General features: G+C 34.2%; 1 protein-coding gene across 1 annotated transcript in view; it reads right to left on the minus strand.

Moving 5' to 3' along the window:
* LOC129225225 (cyclic nucleotide-gated cation channel subunit A-like) overlaps positions 1-22,610 on the minus strand; it is a gene marked incomplete at its 5' end in the record, with an annotated part of 66,385 nt that extends 43,775 nt beyond the window's left edge. Inside the window, one exon of the mRNA XM_054859836.1 lies at positions 22,313-22,610. Coding sequence (XP_054715811.1) covers positions 22,313-22,610 — 298 coding nt within the window. The remainder of the gene's footprint in view (positions 1-22,312) is intronic.
* Between the last annotated feature and the right edge of the window lie 419 nt (positions 22,611-23,029).

Raw genomic sequence — 23,029 nt, forward strand, 5'->3', positions numbered from 1 at the left:
TTTAAACATTTAGGAAGTATATTTTGCTGCATTAAATTTGCAGTACTTTTGTTATTTTATATATATTTGCATCCCGTTTCTGAAGTATTCCGAAGTTACCCTGAATGGCAGGATAGATTTGAATCAGGCTATTAATTCAATTTAAATAGATTTATCAAGCATTTCTTTTTGAGTTTGGATAACTATGCATTTCTTTAGATATATTTTTTGACGTTTATACTAAAACACACAACGATTAAAATATGAGTGAGACTGTGGTAAGTAGAAAGAATGGGTCTCAAAGATACCCCGAATTATTTTCACCGTTACTACTAAAACCGAACACAGGTTTATTTCTTATGTAGAAAGCACTCTATTTAATGTCCCTAAGAGGAAATCGTTTAGTTTTCTCATCAGATTTTTCATTTTTGCACAAAATAAGAAAAATAATTTAGTTAGATTATCAAGACCATTCTTCATCCCACTCAGCAAAAGCTGTTATTTCCCTGAACACAATTGCATGTTATCGTCTAAAGATTAAAGCCATCGATCATCCAATCAGAAATACCTTCTTCCGGAGTTAAACAGCTGCTTTCAATCGCAGTTCGAAAGAGGTCATGCATTCACGACCCTCTCCCTTCTGACAACAGCCGATTTGCCCGAACCGGCGAACAAGATAAGGGTTGGTTAAAGAGAATCTTTTGGAAGTGATGCAAATTCTGAGAGGAGAAAAGTACAATTTATTCTGGAATGTCAACGTGCTATCTATGTTAGAAAATATCACTACGGTGGGAATTGGTTTTACATTGATAAAAATATTTCATTTTGTCTAAAGTACATTTATTTAACTATTAAGCTCTTATTAATTTACAATAACAAATGTATATAAGACACTATCACAGCAAGAATTTACCTTCTGTCTGTTCTTTTGGTGAAATGATCCTTTCATGTACATAAAATATCGTATTAGGGGATTAGCATTATGTGTTAAAACCAAGAGTTTTGGTTGTGTGACTTAAAATCTAATTTCGCTGTGCTCTGATAAAAGAATCGGGTTGCAGCTTTTTATAAAAATGCAGCACTGAATAATTAAAAGTAGTATCATCACGTATATTGTGTAAGAACGAGCTCAGACTATCACAGTACTGCGAGTAGATGTTTATTTCGTCTGATTTTATATTCACTGTTACACATTACGATTGCAACTGACGTCAAGCAGCCTGAAAGACACATCGGGCATTAATTTGCTAGGTTCTAGAGACTTGTTGCTTGCCTTAATTGTCCTTCTGGATAAAGTCTTACCACATTTGTTGCAGATTCTTATTACATAAATTCTTAATCAAAAATAAATAGACTCTGTAAAAGACGCTTGTCTGCCAACGCACAATCAATGCAGGGATCACATATATTCTTAATACAACACTTACGTGGGAAACTTGCTTTATGAATATGAAAAGATGATACAGAATCTGATAGTTGTATTTTTTAAACTGCGTGTTGTTCTGTATTGCACCTTTTGTCGGATATCTTCTGATTCATAAGCGCTCTTTAGCTTCGAGAATTGGGTCTCTTGTATCATTGAAATATGAGTCAAATTGCAAATTCGTGCCTAATAATTTTTTTTTAATTTAATTTATTATTTGGAACAAAGGTGTGTATTTAATTTCCGCTCGATATTGCTTGAACAAGAAGCTTTTTTGATAAACAACATCTGCATAATGACGAAAATTCCAGCCGTGCTTATTGTGTGTGTGTGTGTGAGCTGGAGCTATGTGCTCCATAACTTACGCGGATTAAGATTTAAAGCTTAAAATTATTCCACGGTCTACGCTTCCTAATTGCAGGTACACATTAATAATCTGAACTCAACAGAACACTATACGCATTTCAATTGTTTGCTCGCATGAAATGTTTTTCTGACTAGTGCAGTGATGAAGTATAATATAAAATGTTAAGAGCAAAAGTTGATTTAATAATTTAGAAATCGCAAATGCTCTAGCTAATGGAAGCATAAAATTATATTTCAAATAAGATAAAATGCTTGTGCCATTGAAACTTGACATTAAAATTACCTCTAAGCATTTGTGAAAATTCAAGTCTTGAAATATATCACTCATTTCAAGTTAGACATGTTGCAAGGTGCACAAACTATTGTGACACTCAAATAGTATATTGGTTAATTTCTGTTCAGAACCCACATATTAAGTGAATTTTTTTCAGTTAGAAACAACTGCAGAAATAAATATTGAGTAGACTAATGACTCTTGAAGTTTTTTTTTTTTTTTGACTTGCGTCATCTATCACCGAAGCATCTATTTTAGAGCGATCAAGTAATCTATTAGAAGGCTTGCACCTTTCTAAAACAGCCCTGAAGAGAATTTGCAACTGTATTTTTACTTCCATTTGTCAATGTCAGCTATTTTTGAAAGCTGAAAATGTTTCGAACTTATCTTTGTTTTCAACAATAACGTATATCAGATCATAAGGATGAGGTAATGGATCTAATGTCAAGGAAACTAAATTTTTAAGTCAAGTAAGTATTTTCACGTGAAAGAGAAGAAAAAACAATATGTATGCCAAGGTTTTTTTTTTTTTTTTTTTTTTTGTTTATTTTATCTTGTATATTTCTCAAGGTCTCCGAAATAAAAAATATTTGCATCTCATAATTCTCACATTTTTAGTTTTTCGTCTTTACACTACCTACTAGCGTAATTTTGATCAAAAATTAATTTTTTGAGGAGCAAACAGATTAAAATCTGTATTTGGTACATTTAATAATGACAGTTCACATAGCTAAAATATAACGAATAACTAAGTTCATCTTTGATCTAAGATACATCACATTAAGTTTACGCTAAATAAATTATCGGAATCGTCGACTGGACTTTGTTTTGACCTTCTTTTTTTGATACAAACAAAAATATTCTCTTCTAGGGATATATTTATTTATTTATTTATACAGACCCTAAAGAACATCCCATACATACAGGACAGCATGCACCTTACCTCCGGACACACGCAGGAAAGATTTACAACAAAAGATAAGAAAATAACACATAGGCCACTGGCAGGAATCGAACGTACGATATCCAGCATAAAGATTGCAAATATATTTACAATGTTGGATACAGTTGTTTCAGAAATTAGAATCTATTTAGCACTGATATCTTTTGCATTTTTGAAAAGGTGGAGAATCAAAGTACAAAATCAAATGAAATAAATTCTGGAGTTGTGCAAATTTCCAAAACAATGTGAATACAATAGCTAAAAAAAATAAAATGCCCAGTATTTGCTTATAAAATAATCCATGCAACAATCATTAATTTTAAGAATATCGATTTTGAAAGGGACGACCTACCTTAACAATTGTTTATCACTTTTATTGAATTTAATGATGAATACAATGACACATTTGTGAAAAGAGCTCACAGTCTATTTATTTTGCCCCTACCTGTTGTGGAATAATTAATAATGCAACCCTCTAGATGTCATTTAAAATGTTAAAGCAAAGAAACTTTGTAAAATTTATGTTATAGGAAATTCCGAGTTTTCAATTATTTATAGAGCAACTGAATAGAAGTCTGAAACATTCCTAATCCTAATCTTTATACTTTTTTTATACGTTTTAGGTCTTCGAATAATGTGCTTCCGAAGAAAATAATGCCTCAACTCCTTTTGAATGTTTCTTGCAATTTGGATACAGCAACATTTCGCTACACTTTGAAGTAGTTTAACTGTAGATATATAGACTTTTATCATGCATGCAGTAGCGTAACTATGAGGTGTAGCACCTAAGGCGTTTTTTAGAAATTGCGCCCCCCCCCCCACAGGGTCACCCACAATTGTGACCTCCAAAAAAGTTTTTTTTTTTTTTTTTTGAAACATTTTTATCAGTTTATTCGACAAATTAGAGGCAGCATTGTAATTTTATTCTTATTAAGCACTTTTATTACACTTGGCATGATTGTCACGGAGAAATCTGAGGCCTGGTTTTGCTTATAACTCAGCAACTGGACCACTTAGAGACTTCGGGATTTCACTAAATGATAGGACTCGACCGATGCATCGGCCTGGCCGATGCATCGGCGCCGATGGTTCAACAATTTTGCCATCGGCATCGGCATCGACCGCCGATGCTAACTTGCAGGAAACATCGGCCCATCGGCCTTAAAATACATCGAAAAGCCGATTGAATTGGCCGATGTTTTTGAAAAAAAAAGGACCTTTGTTGCTTTACTTTTTAATACAAAGTAAAGGGAGTTATTGTTTTCATATAAAGTTGTTTACTTAAATTTCAATATGAATTTCTTATTTAGTCACACCTGAAAGAGTTTTTAATACTGCATTCAGGTACCAAACAAGTTAATTATTGCGTTGTTTTTTGCGACTGGATGTACGTGTGTATCTCTCATAAGTCATAACCCAAAAATGGTAAGCTGTAGAAGGCTAAAATTTTGCATGTGGGGTGTGCGTACGTTCCAGTTGTGCACTTCCCTTTTTTGTTTTCGATCGGGTGTTCTAAAAAGCCTATATACTCATCTTTTGTGGCTATTTATTACTTATTTCAATGGAAAACTAATATAGCGTCTCAGACTGACGATCATTTGGTGATATATTGCCGAATTGGAGATTATGGAAAAAAAATTTCAGATGGCGAAACCGGTTCTGTTTCATTTTGTTAGATTCCCGTTGAACCGACGGTAATTTTTAATTTTTCGATATTTGTAATATGAATCACAGTAATGCATTCTTTTCTGTATCGCTTCGGCTGAATTAAAAGTTTGGGGCCCGTCGAAATGCATTTTGAGGCCCTATTTCTCAATCACAGAAGTTGTGAAACATTTATCATAAGCGTTTTTGTAACTCTTACGGTGCTCCTATGGTTATGGGGCTTCTCGCGCAATTGCAACATTTGCTATGTTTAAAATTCGCCACTGCACGTCAAAACAAACTCGGGTGCAAGTTTTAAAAGGGTTTTTCAGCTCAATGTTTATGATTGTTTTGAACTCTATTTTTTACGACTATTTTTTGTATTTCCGAGAACGCTTGCGTGCCCCTCATCCTGCTCCCTCAATTTCTGAAATTAAACTCTAGTTGTACTTCTTAGTTGCTTAAAACTAACACTATTCATAAAATTAGAGATATTTTTTTCAAGCTTTATCTATTGTTTAGGAAGAATTTAGAGCATTAATGTACGAAATTGATTAAAGACGCTTTGAATGGTTGGTGACGTAATTCGGAAGTCAAAGGGAGTTTTGAATTTTTTCTTCAATAGTGCTGAAGTAGATTCAGAATCTCTCGAAGCGTTGGTGGTAGCGTTTCTGTACTAAAAAAATGAGGCCGAACTTGTGACCGAAGTTTAATGTGAGTTACTCCAAAATCAGAGGGTGACCCTCCTAACCCACCCTCGTCGTTTCAAGTATTTCTTAAATAATTAGCGATTATTTATTTTGGTCGAGAAATGTCATTTTGCGTATTTCTTATACTTGTTTTACCTATATTTCGTAATGCGCCATCTTCTTTGCATCAATAATAGCGATCGATTTTTTTTTCTGTTGTAAGTAACTATTTTTATGTATTTATATAAAATCAATGAATGAGTTATTTTCGTTTTCATCATATTTTTAACTAGTGGTACCCGCACGGCTTCGCCCGTAATAGAAAAATTAAAAGGTCTTTTGGTTCGCCTGTATATTTACAAATAATGTATGGTGAGTTTTCTCGCCAATTGGCTTGTGCCCATGTTACAGTTCCACGTTATGATAATTTCGTCATTTACTCGTTCATCTTATGATAATTTTGTTCTTAAAATTGGAATAAAAAAAGAACCACGTCGAATTTTCGAAACATCGCTTCGAGGTGCACACCCCCATGCTACATACTAACTTTGTGCCAAATTTCATGAAAATCGGCCGAACGGTCTAGGCGCTATGCGCATCACAGATATCCAGACATCCTCCGGACAGAGAGACTTTCTGTTTTATTATTAGTAAAGATAATATGTTATAGAAAAGTTTCAAGGATTTTCTATTATGCAATTTTTTAAATTTCAAAAAATTATTATTACTTTGAAAAGTTTAATTTGAACTTGTTTGTAGTGCTTCATGAAAGATTAAACAATCAATTTGTTCAATATTACGTGTGCAAACATCAGATCAAGTAGTATATGTATTCAGTTATTAACTTGGTGTAAATATTGAGTTTGTTTATTGTAGCTGCGTTTTAAGAACCTCGCTCTTTTCATGACTATTTCTTTTTTCCGCATAATTTATGTCACTGTTTTGCTTTTATAAAAAATGCAAACTTTTCTATTCATAAATTTTAAATAAGTATAAAAATATTCCTATTATGATTTAACATTGTAATTTATCTGTTACCTTTTTTGTTTAATTTGATGACTAAAAAAAGTCTACGTGCAATCTTTCCACTTTAATTGTGTAATTTGTTGACGGTTTCATAGTTTTATTCTTAATTTTTTTTGAATGATTAAACAACATAATTTAATGTTTTTTAACTATGTTTAATGTATTTAAATCCATACATTATTAAAATATTAATGAAATCTTAGTGTTCAATATATATATGTTCAATTTAAAAAAAAAACAAAAACAAAAACAAATCAATTGGTTATCAAACAGTCTCTTTGTTTTTCTTCTTTTTTTTCTCTCTTGTTCTTTGTTTTCCATCGTACAGCAGTCAAAAAAGGAGAAGCATAACTACACCCTATACAGATTGTACGTATTACGATCCAAAAGTTCGGGGGACAAGCTGTATAATATCTTACCCAGAATAGTTCACATTACCGAAGCACATCCACCTTCAAAAGGTCACCTTGAGGGACTATGTACTTCTTCTGTCAGTGTTCATATAACTTTTGGAAACACTCCTGGAAGCCATTTTTGCTAAGTTCTGTGATGCAGAAGAAAGCGGCGTCATTGATTTTTTTTTTTTTTTTTTGCTGGGAACAGGTAAAAGTCACACGGAGCTAAGTTTGACGAAACGTTATGTTATTTGTTTGTCATATCAGAGTATTGACCAATCGAACCGTGCATCCTCAACGTGAAAGTCGCCTTCTTCCCCACGATGAAATTAAAGCAGCAGCGCTAGAGGCCTTACAGGAGGTTGCGATAAATTTCTTCCAGGAGTCCTTCTAAAAGTTATACGAACGTTGGCAGAAGTACATAGTCGTTTAAGATGACCATTTTGTAGATAGATCTACTTCGGTAATGTGAACAATTCAGGGTAATATTTTTTTAGGTACACATGAATGTACTCATAAAATAGAAATTTAGGTCGAAATCTGATTTTTTTTTTGTGATTACAATTCATTATTCGTAGAAAGGAAGTAAAGTGAATTGAATCAATGAGTTAGGTTCCACGGCACACAGATTCTGGGTTAAATATCGATTTATTTAGTTATATCTATGTACACAACAACTATTCACATATGTACACGTTGATACCATATACGGTGCTCAGTCTTTCACGGTTTTTATAAATCCACCTTGGGGACCGGGCACGACTCTCCCGTTCGTAACAGTCAACCTTTACGACGAGCACAATCTCTCCCGTCTCTACAGTTCTCTTTCAGGATCACGGGCCCAACTCTCCCGCTCCTAAAGTTCAGTTCGGACCTCGCTTGGTCCCGTAGAAAAACCGGCAGCCTCCGCAACCGCAACTGTGTCGTTCTCTCTTCGGGGACGCACGTATGCAGTTTTTGGGTCTCGTAGCCCCTTCGCCCTGTCACGTACGCACCTTCTAGGTCACGTATGTCGTGCCGACCTAGTCCTAGCCTGACATAATGATCCTTTAAATCCCTGACAAACTTATAAATTTATTTCTGTTAGATTTTTTTTTTTGAGCAATCACGATTGCTTATTGTTCTCATTTGACTGTCCTTGACGTTACGCTGATTTTATTCCCTCCCCCCGACTCTGCAGCACTCCCGCCCACCGTCCTCCGCAGGCGCGACTCCTCCGATCCTGTACAATGTCCCCCGAAATCCGCTTCTCCTGGTCGGTGGCGTCCATGTCCTACACACGCTCATACACACACACACACACACACACACACGCTTATGTGCATACACAAGTCTATGCACACACAAGTCTACACATGCACAAGAACTTACACACGCAGAGAAACACACACGCCTACGTGCATGCACAGTTCAACGCACACATAAGCCTTTACATGCATGAGCGCCTACACACACACACACAACTATACACACGTAACCGCCCAGGAGAATGGCAGGTTTGGGGGACAGGAGCAGTTTCTAGAAACAATAACTCCAATGAGTAGGGTCCTGTCGCAACTGGTGATTGCGAAAAACATAATTAAAAATATCAAAATTCAAATTATTTTTTTTTTTACTTTTTTTTTTTTGCCATCGGCCAACGGCATCGGCCATCGGCCATCGGCAATCGGCCATTTGAGGGAAACAATCGGCCATCGGCCATCGGCCATCGGCAATCGGCCATTTGAGGGAAACAATCGGCCATCGGCCATCGGCCATCTTTGAACAATCGGCCAACAATCGGCATCGGCCCATCGGCCAAAAAATGCCATCGGTCGAGCCCTACTAAATGATTTGCTTTATCTAAAGGTAGAACTTAGTGCTGAAAAATTAAAGTTCTAAAATAAAATTATTTTTTAGGTTAGGCTGAAAAAACAGCAAATTTCATGTAATTTCCCCATTAAATATTTAAATATAAAACCCATTGTTACAAATTTTGTTGCCTTGCAACAGTAATAGTATTCATAACGAAAAGTTTGAATCAAGGCTTCTCTGCAGCAGGCATGGAATGTATTGCTCTGCACTTTCATTGCTCTCGTAGGTTTTTATCCTCACCTACGCCAATAATCGATAGCAGGACTAAGTAAAGATATATATTAGGATTTTTATCTCGAGTAACTTGTATGTTGTGAAACATAAATTAATTTGGGAAACCATTATATTTAAATGAGTTAGTACACAAATAAATAAATCGTAGAGAGAGAAATGGATTAGTTTTTATTTCCAATTGCTTAAAGTTTTAGGCGTGCATATAGGTTTTACATTTACACTAAAAATAATAAAATAACAGATTTTTTTTTAATTATTAAGAACTTTTCATAATGCAATTAAAATTACCAAATAACTCTTCTGGGTCAGAAAGAACAATTTAAGTATTCCTGTAGTTTTCAATTGTTCCAAGAAAAAGACTTCTCAAACGAAGAAATGTGTGCTAAGTCATTTCAAACTAAACTTTCCCATTAAGAAAAATATGCATGTTTCAACACTCAAATTTATGACTGAAAGCTAGATAATGATAAAACATTCTCTACATGACTTGAGCCGCACTTTTCTTCGTTTGAAGTCTTTCTCTTGTAATAATTGAAAACTACAGGAGTCCTTAGTATTTTTTTAAAAAATAGGTTATTTAGAATTGTTTTCAATGATACCCAATGTTCCTTCTCAGTAGATGTTATGTATGTGTGTCTAGCTATTTTTCTTTCTAATTTTTTCAAACCATTTTTCAAATTTTAAGATTTAAAAAAAAACTTTTAATTTTTTTTTATCAGTTGAAATGAAGTCCCCCTGGCTGCTGCGTCCCTGGCGAGAGTCACTTCTGCCAACCCCTAGTTACGCTACTGCATGAGACTCTTAAAAAGAAATGACCATTTGACTCTTAAAAACTTGTTTCATCCTATTTTACATAACTAAAATAATAGTAGAGCGGCTGATAGACAAATTTCAGGCAAATTATGCACTTCGAGGCAAAAGCAATTTTGCTTTACATTCTTTCTTCAAATAACTTTTTAAACAAATCCATTCTCTGTGAGGTTTAAGTAATATTCTACAACAACGAAATTTTTAAATCCATCGTAACGATTTTTCCTTCAAATTGTACTGTTTTCTCAAAGCTTTGGAGATAATAAGGCGTGGCAAAAAAACAACTTTAGCCAGAAAATTTGGAAAACAGCCTCAGCACTTAAAAGATTACTTCTAAGAGTACAAAAAGGAAGAACACAGGTTTTTCAGATCTGCCAGTCATAGAAACATTTAAAAACTTCTTAAAATACCCTGGAAAATTACACAGATATATGCCATTACATTCAAACTGAAAATATAAACTTAAACTTTGTTTAGAAAATTGAAACGTATATTTGTAAAGCTTTCATGGCATCAAGAGCTGCTAACATTTTTTTAGAATAGTCCGGAAAAATCAAGGACGTAAAAAGAAGAGCGTGGCATGAAAGAAAATGAGCGGATGAAGTGGAAGTTCAGACTGAGAAAAAAAGGATAGATAAAAGTTTTACTTCCATTGTGTATCTTGATCACACAATCTTAATTTAGACTTTGCATATAGGACACTAAATGAATTCTGTAAGTGTTTTCTTAATCGACAAACTTTTAACATGAAAAAAGCGAACTCTTTGTGGAATTACATAACATTTACAGATCTAATTTAGATTAAATTTGAACACAGGCATTCTAATAATCTTACATTTGTGTATATAGATATGTTAATGGGCATGCACACCCTCCTTTCCTCCCCCTCCATTGTCTTTCCGTATAAGATGTAACTAAAATGCTCCTTCTTTACATCTGCTGGTTAGGAAATCACTTTTATAACAGTGTCGATAAGTAGTGACGGGGGTTGCTTTCCTTGCATTAAATTGTCAGTAAAACAAGCACATTCACAGAATTGACACTTGTACGAAAAGATAATGAAGAAAATTTCCTGATGGCTACAACATAACTAGTTTTGCATGTTATTAAAGGAAGTTTTCCTTATTGGTACTATTATTTTATTATTATTATTATTATTATTATAGTTGTTGTTGTTATTATTAAAGGCTAAATGACACCTGTAAATATGTTTTCTTTACCGAAAAAAATTCAAAGCAGAAAAAGCAACCTCTTTGTACAATTCCAACTTATATTCACAGATATAAATTAGATTACAAATGAACATAATTATTCTTATAATGTAACAGTTTCTTATATAGCTATATTTTGGGGGATGCACATCCACCTTCCCTCGCCCCTCTATTATTTTCCCCTAAAAAATGTAGTTAAAGTGCTCCATTCTTTGCATCTGCTGGTAAGGAAAGCACTTTTATAGCAGTGTAGATAAGTAGTGACAGGTTGCTTTATTTGCATATAAAATCTGTCAGTAAAAAAAACCACTTACAGAATTGATAATACACGAGAAGATAGCAAAGAAAATTTCCTGGTGGCCACCAAATAACTAGTTTTGCTTGTTATTAAAGGGAATTGTTCTTATTATTGTTATTATTATTGATATTATTATTATTATGATTATTATTAAAGGCTAAATGACTTTTGTAAATATGTTTCCTCTACCGACAAAGTTTCAACGCAGAAAAAGCAATATCTTTGCACAACTCCAACTTATATTCACAGATATAATTTAGATAACAAATGAATATAGGTATTCTTAAAATGTAACATTTATTTATATATGTAGCTATATTTTTGGTATGCACACCCTCTTTCCCTCTTTCTCTAATGTTTTCCCCTATAAGATGTAGTTAAAATGCTCTATTTTTTGTATCTGCTGGTAAGGAAAACACTTTTTTAGCAGTGTAGTTAAGTAGCGATTGGTTGCTTTCTTTGCATTTAAAATCTGTCAGTAAAAACCACAACATAACTAGTTTTGCTTGTTATTAAAGGGAATTATCCTTATTATTGTTATTATTATTCTTATTAATATTATTATGATTATTATTAAAGGCTAAATGACTTTTGTAAATATGTTTCCTCTACCGACAAAGTTTCTACGCAGAAAAAGCAATATCTTTGCACAACTCCAACTTATATTCACAGATATAATTTAGATAACAAATGAATATAGGTATTCTTAAAAATGTAACATTTACTTATATATGTAGCTATATTTTTGGGGTATGCACACCCTTCTTCCCTCCCTCTCTAATGTTTTCCCCTATAAGATATAGTTAAAATGCTCTATTTTTCGTATCTGCTGGTAAGGAAAACACTTTTTTAGCAGTGTACTTAAGTAGTGACTGGTAGCTTTCTTTGCATTTAAAATCTGTCAGTAAAAACCACAACAATACTAGTTTTCTTGTTATTAAAGGGAATTATCCTAATTATTGTTATTGTTATTATTATTATTATTAAAGGCCATATGACATCTGTAAATATGTTTTCTTTACCGACAAAGTTTCATCACAGAAAAAGCAACCTCGTTGCACAATTCCAACTTATATTCAAAGGTATAATTTAGATAACAAATGAATAACTTATATAGCTATATTTTTGGGGATGTACACCCTCCTTCCCTCTCCCTCTATTGTTCTCCTCTACAAGATTTAGTTAAAATGTTCTATTCTTTGCATCTGCTGGTAAGGCACTTTAATATCAGTGTAGATAAGTAGTAATGTTTTTTTTTCTTTTTGCATTTAAAATCTGTCAGTAAAAAAAGAACCACTTACAGATTTGATAATGTACAAGAAGATAGCAAAGAAAATATCCTGATGTCCACAACATAACTTGTTTTGCTTGTTATTAGAAAAATTATAAGCATTGTTATTATTATTATTATTATTATTATTATTATTATTATCCCGTAACAGAGGAGGTGAAAAGATAGGACGTAACAGAGGACGTGAGGTCTCAGAGACGCCTCTATTTACAATTTTTTAAAAAATCGTGTAATTAAGATACATTCCTGCAATTTCCCTTAGATGTTCTTTGAACTTTTATTCGCACGGGAAAAATTATTTTTGAATTTTTAATTAAAATATACTTTTTTCGGGGAAACTTTGCTAGATACTTAAGATTTTTCGAAAAAGCCATATGCTGCAGTAAATAACTAACTAATCGTAATAAAAATGAATCTATTATTTATAAATTATTTCATTTTAGTTTTTAAATATAAACAGAACAATTTAGTACCTGAAAATTGATTATATCACGTTACGGGAAAATTTTGACAGCCCTTTAACTATTAGTATTTCGTTTCGTATTTCGAGGAATAATTCAGCCTGCATTGTCCCTAGTACATCACTACGTAGCGTTTGTGAACATTTCAAACAAATCTCAACTCTCATCTAGAATATTTTGCATCCCTTCCGCATAACATAGATAAGATAAATGAACCTATATTCACGGTTCTTACTTAAGACCCATGTCTACTACTGACGAAAGTTGTAACTATGAAGGGGAAGTGTGTTCTAAAGAATGCAATGAAATTTAAACCAGATGAACTTGCCAAAAGCAACTAATAAGCAAGGGTTCAAGGTCACAAAACAAAAATCTATTGGGAAAAAACATTCAATCGGATTGAAAACAAAATAGGGGCGATCAGAGGAGCGATCTGTGAGATCGCACCTCCTCTGTTAAGGGTTATTATTAAAGACTAAATGACTTCTGTAAATATGTTTTCTTTACCGACAAAGTTACAACGCAGAAAAAGCAACCTCTTTGCACAATTCCACATTATATTCTCAGATATAATTTAGATTACAAATGAACATAGGTATTCTTTTATAGTTATACTTCTGGGGATGCATATCCTCCTTCCCTATCACCTCTATTGTTTTCTTCTTTAAGATGTAGTTAAAATGTTAGTTTCTTTGCATTTGTTGCTGAGGAAAACACTTTTATATCAAAGTAGAAAATTAGTGAAAGGGTGCTTTCATTGCATTTAAACTCTGTCAGTCAAAAAACACATTTACAGAACTGATTACGAAAAGATGTAGAAGAAAAATTCCTGATGTATACAGCAAAGCTGTTTTTCTTGTTATTGTAATTAAATTATTCTCATTATTGTTATTATTATTATTTATTTTATTAAAAGCTAAATAAATTTTGTAAATATGTTTTTCTTTTCTTGTCTTATCTTTTCTTTTCTTTTCTTTTTAACCGACAAATTTTCAGTGCAAAAAAAATGCAACCTGTCACTATTTGTCTTCACTTATATAAAAGTGTTTTAATTAAGAGCAGATGCAAAGAAAGGAACATTTTAACTACATCTTATAGGGGAAAACAATGGACGGAAGGGAAGAAAAACAGGGAGTTGCATCCCCAAAAGTAAAACATATTGATGCTACTTAAAAAACATACTTAAGTTCATTTGTAATCTAAATCATATGCGTAAATGTAATTAGAAAGCGTAAAAGAAGGTAGATTTCTCTGCATCGAAACTTTGTCGGTAAAGAAAACACATTTACAGAAATAATTAAGTGTTATAAAAAGTTTTTAAAAAAGTGTGCCTTAAACACGTGATAGATTTGAAAATTTTCATTTTGCACTCGAATGTTTTCTTTCACGTCACGCTCTTATTCTTTTAGCTCCTGACTTATACATATTCATAACAAAATTATGTATTTAAATGAAGAAAATAGATTATCGATCGAGACTCGAAATCAGTTTTTTAATTTCTGTCAATGAAAAATAATAGTAACTTAAAAGTTAATATTGTAAATAAAATTTAACAAACTAATTTCTAGGCTAAACTTAAGCGCTTTTGGATTTTGCTTTTCAACTTTAAACTTGACGTAAATAAAAAAAAATCTTTGATAAATGTACGTTTGCTTACGCTCAAATTTGGAATTAGTTTGCTAACTTTATAAACAAAACTAACTTTATAATTCATATTAGTTTTGTTTATTTTTGATAATACTTCAAAAGCGGAAGTATTTTAAATTTTATATTACTATTCATTGTCTCTGGCAACAATTAAAAACAACTATGTCACTTCCATCACACAAAAAGGTTGCGGATCAGAATTTTAGAGCCCTAGCATAAAAAGTTTCACTCAAAAAATAAAGAAAAATAGACGTGATGAGGGGTGGTCAGATTTGGATTCAATGAAGTCATTTTACAAAGAAATCGACAAGAAGCATTTTTACTTTTTTCTATGTCTAATATATAGAAGGAAGTATGGGTTTCCTGCAAATTTTCGATTTTTGAGTTTTGATGGGTTCGAACGTTTTGAGTTGAGCTGAATCTCTTTCGACCATTTTCGGAAAATTTCTCTTCGGCCGTCCGTCTACCCGTCCGTCCGTGTGTCTGTATGCGTGGGCTTGGTGTTTTGTACACATATTTGCATTTATGTGCACTTGTGCGCATTAGCTTTTGGCGCGAATTCCTCTAAGGGTGGTGGAGCAATGGAGTGTCACACAAAAATTTGGTCCAAATGTTGCCGATAACAGATACAGGTGCAGATTTTGTTTTGATGTCAATAGCTCAAATGGGGGCTGAGCTATCGAGTACGTTTTTTGTCGTCCCCTGTGACTGCTATATCTCAAGAAATAATTAACGTTATCAAACAAAAATTTATCGACAAGTAGCCCTTAGAGGGTACAAGAGCTGATTCTATTTTCACGTCAATGCTGAAAAGGGGGTGGGTCAATCGAACGTTCTTTCTTTTTCATTGTGAGTGCTATATCTCAAGAAGTAATGCTTCGTTCCGGATGAAATTTAGAATAAAAGATAATCCGTATGTAAACAGGCGTTGATTCAATTTTGGTGTCAATCGCTTCAAGAGGGGCTGATTTTTTTTTCATTTACTTTTTTTTTGTGCGCATTAAAATAGCTTTTTTAATTCAACAATAAGAAAGATAAAACGTAATAGACTGTCTTCTGCGTCTTTCGCGTAATTCTAATCGTTGGAAAATGACCGGAAAATCTCAATGATTCAAACTTTTTAACTTTTATCACCTTGTGTTTTTTAACAAATAAAATATCTGTAATTATTTTAAGCAAGGCTTTTAAAATAACTTTCAACTTTCCCTCTTTGCTTTGCTTCAGCAACAATTAGTGAATTAAGATGGTCGTCAAGTTTTTGCGAGTCTAATTTTGTTTTTGTTTGGAATATTGATTCCTAGTCAAGCATGGGGAGGGATCAGAATTCATAAGAAAGATACAGAAGAAAGTTCCATGATGGCCACAACTTAATAGTTTTAACGCGATGTGTTATTATTACTATTATTGTTATTATTATTAAAGCCTAAATGTGTTCTGTAAATATGTTTTCTCTACTGACTAAATTATACCCTTTGAATATAAGTTGGAATTGTGCAACGTGGTTGCTTTCTCTGTGTTGAACCTTTGTCGGTAAAGAAAACATATTTACAGAAGTCATATGGCCTTTAATAATAATAGTACCTGGACGACCGAGCCTCGCTCGGCTTTAAAAGAATTATTTTTTTGTCAACTCGTGTTTTTTTAAGGTTCAATACTTTTCCAAATATTTTTGAAAAGTTTTACGTTAACAAAATATTAAGCACTCGACCTTCTTATAACACTTAAGTATCAAACAAAGAAGATTTTGAATGTAATTAAATCAACATTTTGTTTTAAACTATCTGTTACATTTGTTTCCGCTATACAATTTTCTTATCGGTAATTAAAATATTTTGACCTTGGACCCAGTTTTGCTATGGTGAAATTGGTTTTTAACCAAATACTTCCTTTCATACTATGATGCGTTTTACGATTTTATCCCAATCGAGATGTTCTTTTTGAATAAGTACTTCTAGTATAGTTGGTCACTTTACGCCAGAAAATGCTACACAGAGCATGATATCCATCAAAACTGATGATCCACAAACCATTCCAACAAATGACAACAACTGTCTTATCAAAATATCAATTCTTTAGACATATGTTTTTTCGAAATAAAATTTAGATGCGTGATTAAAAAAAAAACATATAAAACTATTTGATGTGTAAAAAAGGATATAGGTAAATAAAATAAGACGGTCAAGCAATAGTTTTGCTTAAAAAAAAGCCCTACATCGACTACTTACATAGTGCTTTTGAATTTGTTTTTAGTCAAGTGTGATTGAAATGAGCCAAAGTGGCTAATATCAGCCAAGCCTGGCAACCCTGAGCAAGTATAAATTTTAAAGCAAGAAGAGACATATTTTCATTGTTATGGTTGCAAATCGTCTGCCTGATGCGTCAATTCACAGTTTACTTCAAGGCTTAACTTAATTAGACTTTATATTAAAAAACTGTTTTTTGTAAAAAAATCGAGTTTTTACAGAAAAAAACGCTGATGTAGATGAACTTAGAATGCTAAACTACAATTAAATCCAAAATTTCACCGAAATCGTTAGAGCCGTTTCCGAGATAAGAAATATATACATACCCACAAGAACTGCTCGTTTAAAGATGTAAGATAATAATAACAATAACAATAATAAGGATAATTCCCTTTAACAACAAGAAAACTAGTTATGTTGTGGTTTTTACTGATATGAGTTTAAATGCAAAAAACGAAAGCCGTCACTTCTTGTCTACACTAATATGAACGTATTTTCCTTACCAGCAGACGCAAAGAAAGGAAACTTGTCTTTGCTACACTAATAATTCAGTACTTATTGTTTGTTTAAAGTTGCAGTGCCAGTACTAGGCAAAATTCGTTCTAGGTAATTTATAGAGGAAATTATGCACTGAAAAAACTGCTCGTTATAAAGAAGTAGTTTTTCGTAATTTTTCTGTTTAGCTGAATTATCTTACTTATTGTTTTTACATTTAGTAATACAAGTTTAATTTTCTTTATGATATTTTTTTATCACAAAGCTTCAAAACTGCAGCATGTGGTCCACCTTTGAAGCACTCAGAGTTTGAAATGTTACCCTGGTATTGAAATCTATTTCAAAATATAAAATTTTTGAAACGAATTTTTTAGGAACTAATGTCAGCCATGAAATGTGTATTTTATCATTTTCGATTCGTCTTATGGTTTGGGTACCTTTTTGAGGGACTGTAGTTTGCAGCAAAAATTACACGAGGTATAAGTTAACTTAGATAAATTCTCATACTTACTCTGCTTTTCTCTTGGGTTTTCACCACCTTCGACTTTTTAAGCCTTTTTTTCAGAGGAAGGGCGGGGAGGAGGGTCCAAGTTTAGTTTTAATACCGTTATCGAATAGTTTCAACAGCTCTTTTTTTTTTTTTTTTTTTGCTTCCGTAAGACAACTTCACCAACTCTCAAATCGCTGTTTTATTGTTTTCCTTAACTTCTGCAGTAGGTATTAGAACTCCAGGTAAAATATTAAATGAACGAACCTGTTGCCAGTTATAATCTCAGAGCAGTCAGGAATTCCAGAACTAGCCGGCAGTTCTTAGCCGGTTAATGAGAAAAGGACAGTACTTTAGTCTGCCCTAGGGAAATGGTAGAGGTTAGGAAGACCTAGATCCTCGACGAAAATGGTGAACAAAAGTATACATGAAATTAAAGACAATTAAACGTACTTTAAGCATATTCTAACAATGGTTTTAATGTAAATACCCTTTATTAAAACGGCGTTATAAGTTGTAACGCAAGAGTAATAAATGATACCACACACCCTACAGTTGAAGAAAAAGAACTAAGAAGGCAATCATAATTTCGTAATATTGTTAGCATAGTTCTATTTATTACCTCTCATTACTAACGCGTCTTTGTGCACGAATTAATTTCACCCTGCACCTCAAGTTCTCCTACTTAAAGAAAGTTCTGAAAATGACTTCAGGATTGCTTTTTTAACCCTATAACCCTCCAGAACTAGCATTAAAATGAGCAACCTGAGAATTCGTGAGCAAGATTTTTTCTCAAACCATCCATTGAGAAGGGATCAAAATTGAAGAGACTGACACTTTAAATTTTGAAGCAAGGATCTCACGATCCATTTTTACCAACTACAATATGTAATTGTTTTTTCCATTTAGTTGAGTTCATTTAGGTAAATGTGCGGTTTAATATTTATTGGCAAAGAAAAAAAAAGAAACACATTTAAGGTAGCTAATCCGAGAACATGCAAGATGAGACAACATTCACACTTCGACTACCCCGACTAGTAACACCACCCCCCGCAACCGACTGTCAAAGACTAATCATAGACCTTTTAAATCTATTCCGATTCAATTATATTTCCATTCTTGGTGATGAGGATATTTCCCAAGTTTGATTTATTTATTTATTTTTATAATGGTGTAATGTAAATTTGAGTTTTTAACGAATGTTGACGTAAAGTGATGTGAGTACTGTTGAACCTTGCATAAATCCTCACTTAAATATCCAATAGTTGGATATATTTTTATTTTTTTGAAATCGAACTGCAAATGCAAAACTTGCAGAAAGCGTTTTGCTGAATTAGTTTGACGCTGATAAAAGGTCTTGATAAAAAGTCTTTAACATTATCACCTGCATTGAAACTAAAAACCTTTTTATGTTACTACCCGTCTTTATGATTCTTATTTACCTGCGTTTTCATTAGAAAAGTATTTTTCTATTCTGTGCGAGTTGAGGAATGTACTCTTTCTGTTCTATGATCTGTGAGGGAAAAAACTGAAAAGTCAAACAGCAAATGAAAAACAAATACGATTTTTGGTAAAATTTGGCATTTTCGATATTAGTTGAGTGCTAATTAAAGGTTTTTACCAGTAAAACTCTAAACTTATCTTCTCTTCAGAAAGAATACACTTTGTTTTTACTTTCCCGAGCGTGATTTCTACCTTTCAGGATACATAAATGAGTCATCAGAGGCAATGTGAAAAAGAAGCACGTAAATATATTCAGAGGACGTAATAAACCTTCCATCCACACTAAAGAGAATGCGTCCTTCATGAATAATGCATTCCATAATGCTCCGGCGCCATTCTTAATTACGAGTCCACCCTCACCTCATCATCGTCCATAAACAAAGACACCTACAAATGTCTTTGCGCAAAAACGGTCGAGAGCGGTTTTCGTGAAGATAAACCGAAAAATGCGACGCATTTACACCGAGAAAAATCTAAAAATGTAAATTCCAGTTCTTAATGATCATATGAAAGCGCTTCCTGAAGATGATGGGAGTCGTAAAATGATTTAATTTTTTCTCAAAAATATGACTTTTTTTAACTGAAGCAACTTTAATGAAATTCCCCTGAGAAACTTTTATGTCACTTTAATGCATGAAAAACTTTTCTGACAAAGCTGAAGTGAGGTTTTTTCCTCTTGGGTTGAAATAAAAAAACGTTTGAAATATTTTCTCATCAAAACGAGACAACAAATTTGCAACACGTTTTCGCACATTCATCGTGGAAATGAACATACACTAACACTCACTCGTAGCTACGTCTTAACCAGTTTTGATTTGCAAAATTTACCAATCTTTGATATGCAAAGAAAAGTTAGTTTTTCTTCTCCAAACTCAAAAGTATTACGCTTAAAAACACTTTAACACTTTTACCCGCATAATTTCTTTTAAAAGTTGCTTAATAGCGTTTTTGCAAACAGAATCTTATACTCTTACATTTTAAGTAAAAAATACCAGTTTGAAGCTGTTGCTTTCAATTTTCGACCGAACATTTTCCCAGAACCAAAACTGAATCATTAAAAGTGGTAATGCAATGCAAACACCAAAAAAAAAATATATATATATACACTGAAGTGACAAAAGTCATGGGATACGTCTTAATATCGTGTAGGTCCTCCTTTCGCCCGGCGAAGTGCAGCAACTCGACGTGGCATAGACTCAACAAGTTGTTGGAAGTCTTCTGCAGGAATATTGAGCCCTGCTGTCTCTATAGACGTCCATAATTGAGAAAGTGTTGATGGTGCAGGATTTTGGGCACGAACAGACCTCTCGATGATGTCCCATAAATGCTCGATGGGATTCATGTCGGGCGATCTAGGTGGCCAGATCATTCGCTGGAACTGTAGAATGTTCTTCAAACCAATCGCGAACAGTTGTGGACCGGTGACATGGTGCATTGTCATCCATAAAAATCCCATCGTTGTTGGGGTACATGAAGTCCATGAATGGCTGCAAATGATCTCCAAGTAGCTGAACATAAGCATTTCCAGTCACTGTTTGGTTCAGTCGCACCAGAGGACCAAGTCCATGCCATGCAAAAACAGCCCACACCATTATGCTGCCACCACCAGCTTGAACAGTGCCTTGTTGACAATTTGGGTCCATGGCTTCGTGGGGTCTGCGCCACACTCGAACCCTACCATCAGCTCTTAGCAACTGAAATCGTGACTCATCGGACCAGGCCACGGTTTTCCATTCATCTAGGGACCAACCGATATGCTCACGTGACCACGAATGTCGCTGAAAGCGATGTCGTGCTGTCAGTAAAGGCACTCGAGTCGGTCTTCTGCTGGCATAGCCCAAGGAAGACAAATTTCGCCGCACAGTCCTACCGGACACGTCCCTCGTACGTCCCGCATTGATTTCTGCGGTTATTTGACGCAGTGTTGCTTGTCTGTTAGCATTCACAACTCTACGCAGACGTCGCCGGTCTCGGTCGTTAAGTGCACGAGGTCGACCACTGCGCTGTCCATGGTGGGATGTTATGCCTGAAATTCGATTCTCTCGGCACACTCTTGACACACTGGGAATGTTGAATTCCCTAACGATATCCGAAATGGCATGACCCATGCGTCTAGCTCCAGCTAACATTCCGCGTTCAAAATCTGTTAATTCCCGTCGTGCGGTCATAATCACTTCAAAATCTCTTCACATGAACAACTTGAACACAAATGAAAGCTCTGCGAAAGCACTGCGCATTTATACCTGTTCTACGCGATGCTACTGCCATCTGTATATTTGCATATTGCTATTCCATGAATTTTGTCACTTCAGTGTATATATATATATTGCAGATTCTTGTACTTTATTTTTATCTTTTCTGAGTAAAAACGAAAATTGCCCGCATGTTTAATGCCTTATCAAACATTTTAAATGTCAACCATGTCAAATGCTTTCTTTTTTTTTTTTAAACTAGGCTCGAGTTAATTTTAACCATTAACAAGATATATTTAAACTAAGGTTGAATCTGAAAACAACAAAAATGTTGTTAGTATATGGAAAAGTTATATCTGCTTCAACGGCCCTGCATCAATTAATTTGTAAACGATCACTTCTTGACGTTGTGAAAACGTCACTGATATGCCCCGTTATAAACATCCGTTTTATAGGCGGAAATGGACGCTTTCATTCATTTTCGGGGATGTCAGCTTTTGCAGATGTATGTTAGCCTCTGAATTAAGCAGAGTCTCATTGTGTCAGAGAAAGCGGAACACACTTACAAAAATTTTACTTCCTCCCGCCCCATTCAGATACACTCGTCTTAACTGGACGTTTGCCAGCTCCATGCAACCCACGGGTAGACAGAACTTCATTATATAGCATATATAGAAAGAAAGCGGGCATATAGCCCCGAGATGGCAGACAAGTCGCTACTAAAGCTACTATCTAGGGCTGTAAGTTTACCTTATTCATTCTTGATTTTATTTGATTGAATAGCCCGTCATAGTGTCCATATTATTTTACATTACACTCTTAAGGATAAACGGAACTTTCAACTGACCTTTCCTGCAGATAAAGTCACCAGGGCTGAAGAGGACGGGTCTGAGCCTGAGCACCAATTCACACAAGAAACCGGCCTCCGTGTTCTGGAAGATCTCTACGCGCTTCAGCGTGTCCAAGTGCACATGGATGGCGATCTCGGCTTTAAGCTTGTCGGGCAAACAACCCACCGAGCGCTCCTCGTCCGAACACTTCTGCGTCAGCCAAAGATAGTCAAACCACCGGATCACTTTTTCTGTCAGGTGCTCTGGTACGCGGCGCATGCGCATGTACGTCTTCACGGCGTCCAGCCTTGCTGAAAAGAGACATCACAGCTATATTATATATATATATATATATATATATATATATATATATATATATATATATATATATATATATATATATATATACAGGGTCTGTATAAAAAGTAACGAGACTCATTTTTTACTGATGCGACTGTACCTCTCAAGTGTGCAGAAACTGATTAGGTCGGTGGTTTGGGTTACTGGTGGGACTCACTCCGGTCCGCAGTCGCCTGGGAATTTTTGTTCGGACAGCATCGTCGTTATAGTGGACCTCTGTTGCAAACGTCGGTTCCAGCTCCAAAATGCAGATAACATTTGAGCAGCGTTATGCAATTATGTTTTGTGTGGAATTTGGTAAATCGGCCTCAGAGGCTTCAGAAATGTGTATGCAAGTGTTTGGAGATAATTGTCTGTTGAAGGTGCATGTGTTT

The sequence above is a fragment of the Uloborus diversus genome, chromosome 1 (genome assembly GCF_026930045.1).
Source record: "Uloborus diversus isolate 005 chromosome 1, Udiv.v.3.1, whole genome shotgun sequence".
NCBI classification, from domain to species: Eukaryota; Metazoa; Arthropoda; class Arachnida; order Araneae; family Uloboridae; genus Uloborus; species Uloborus diversus.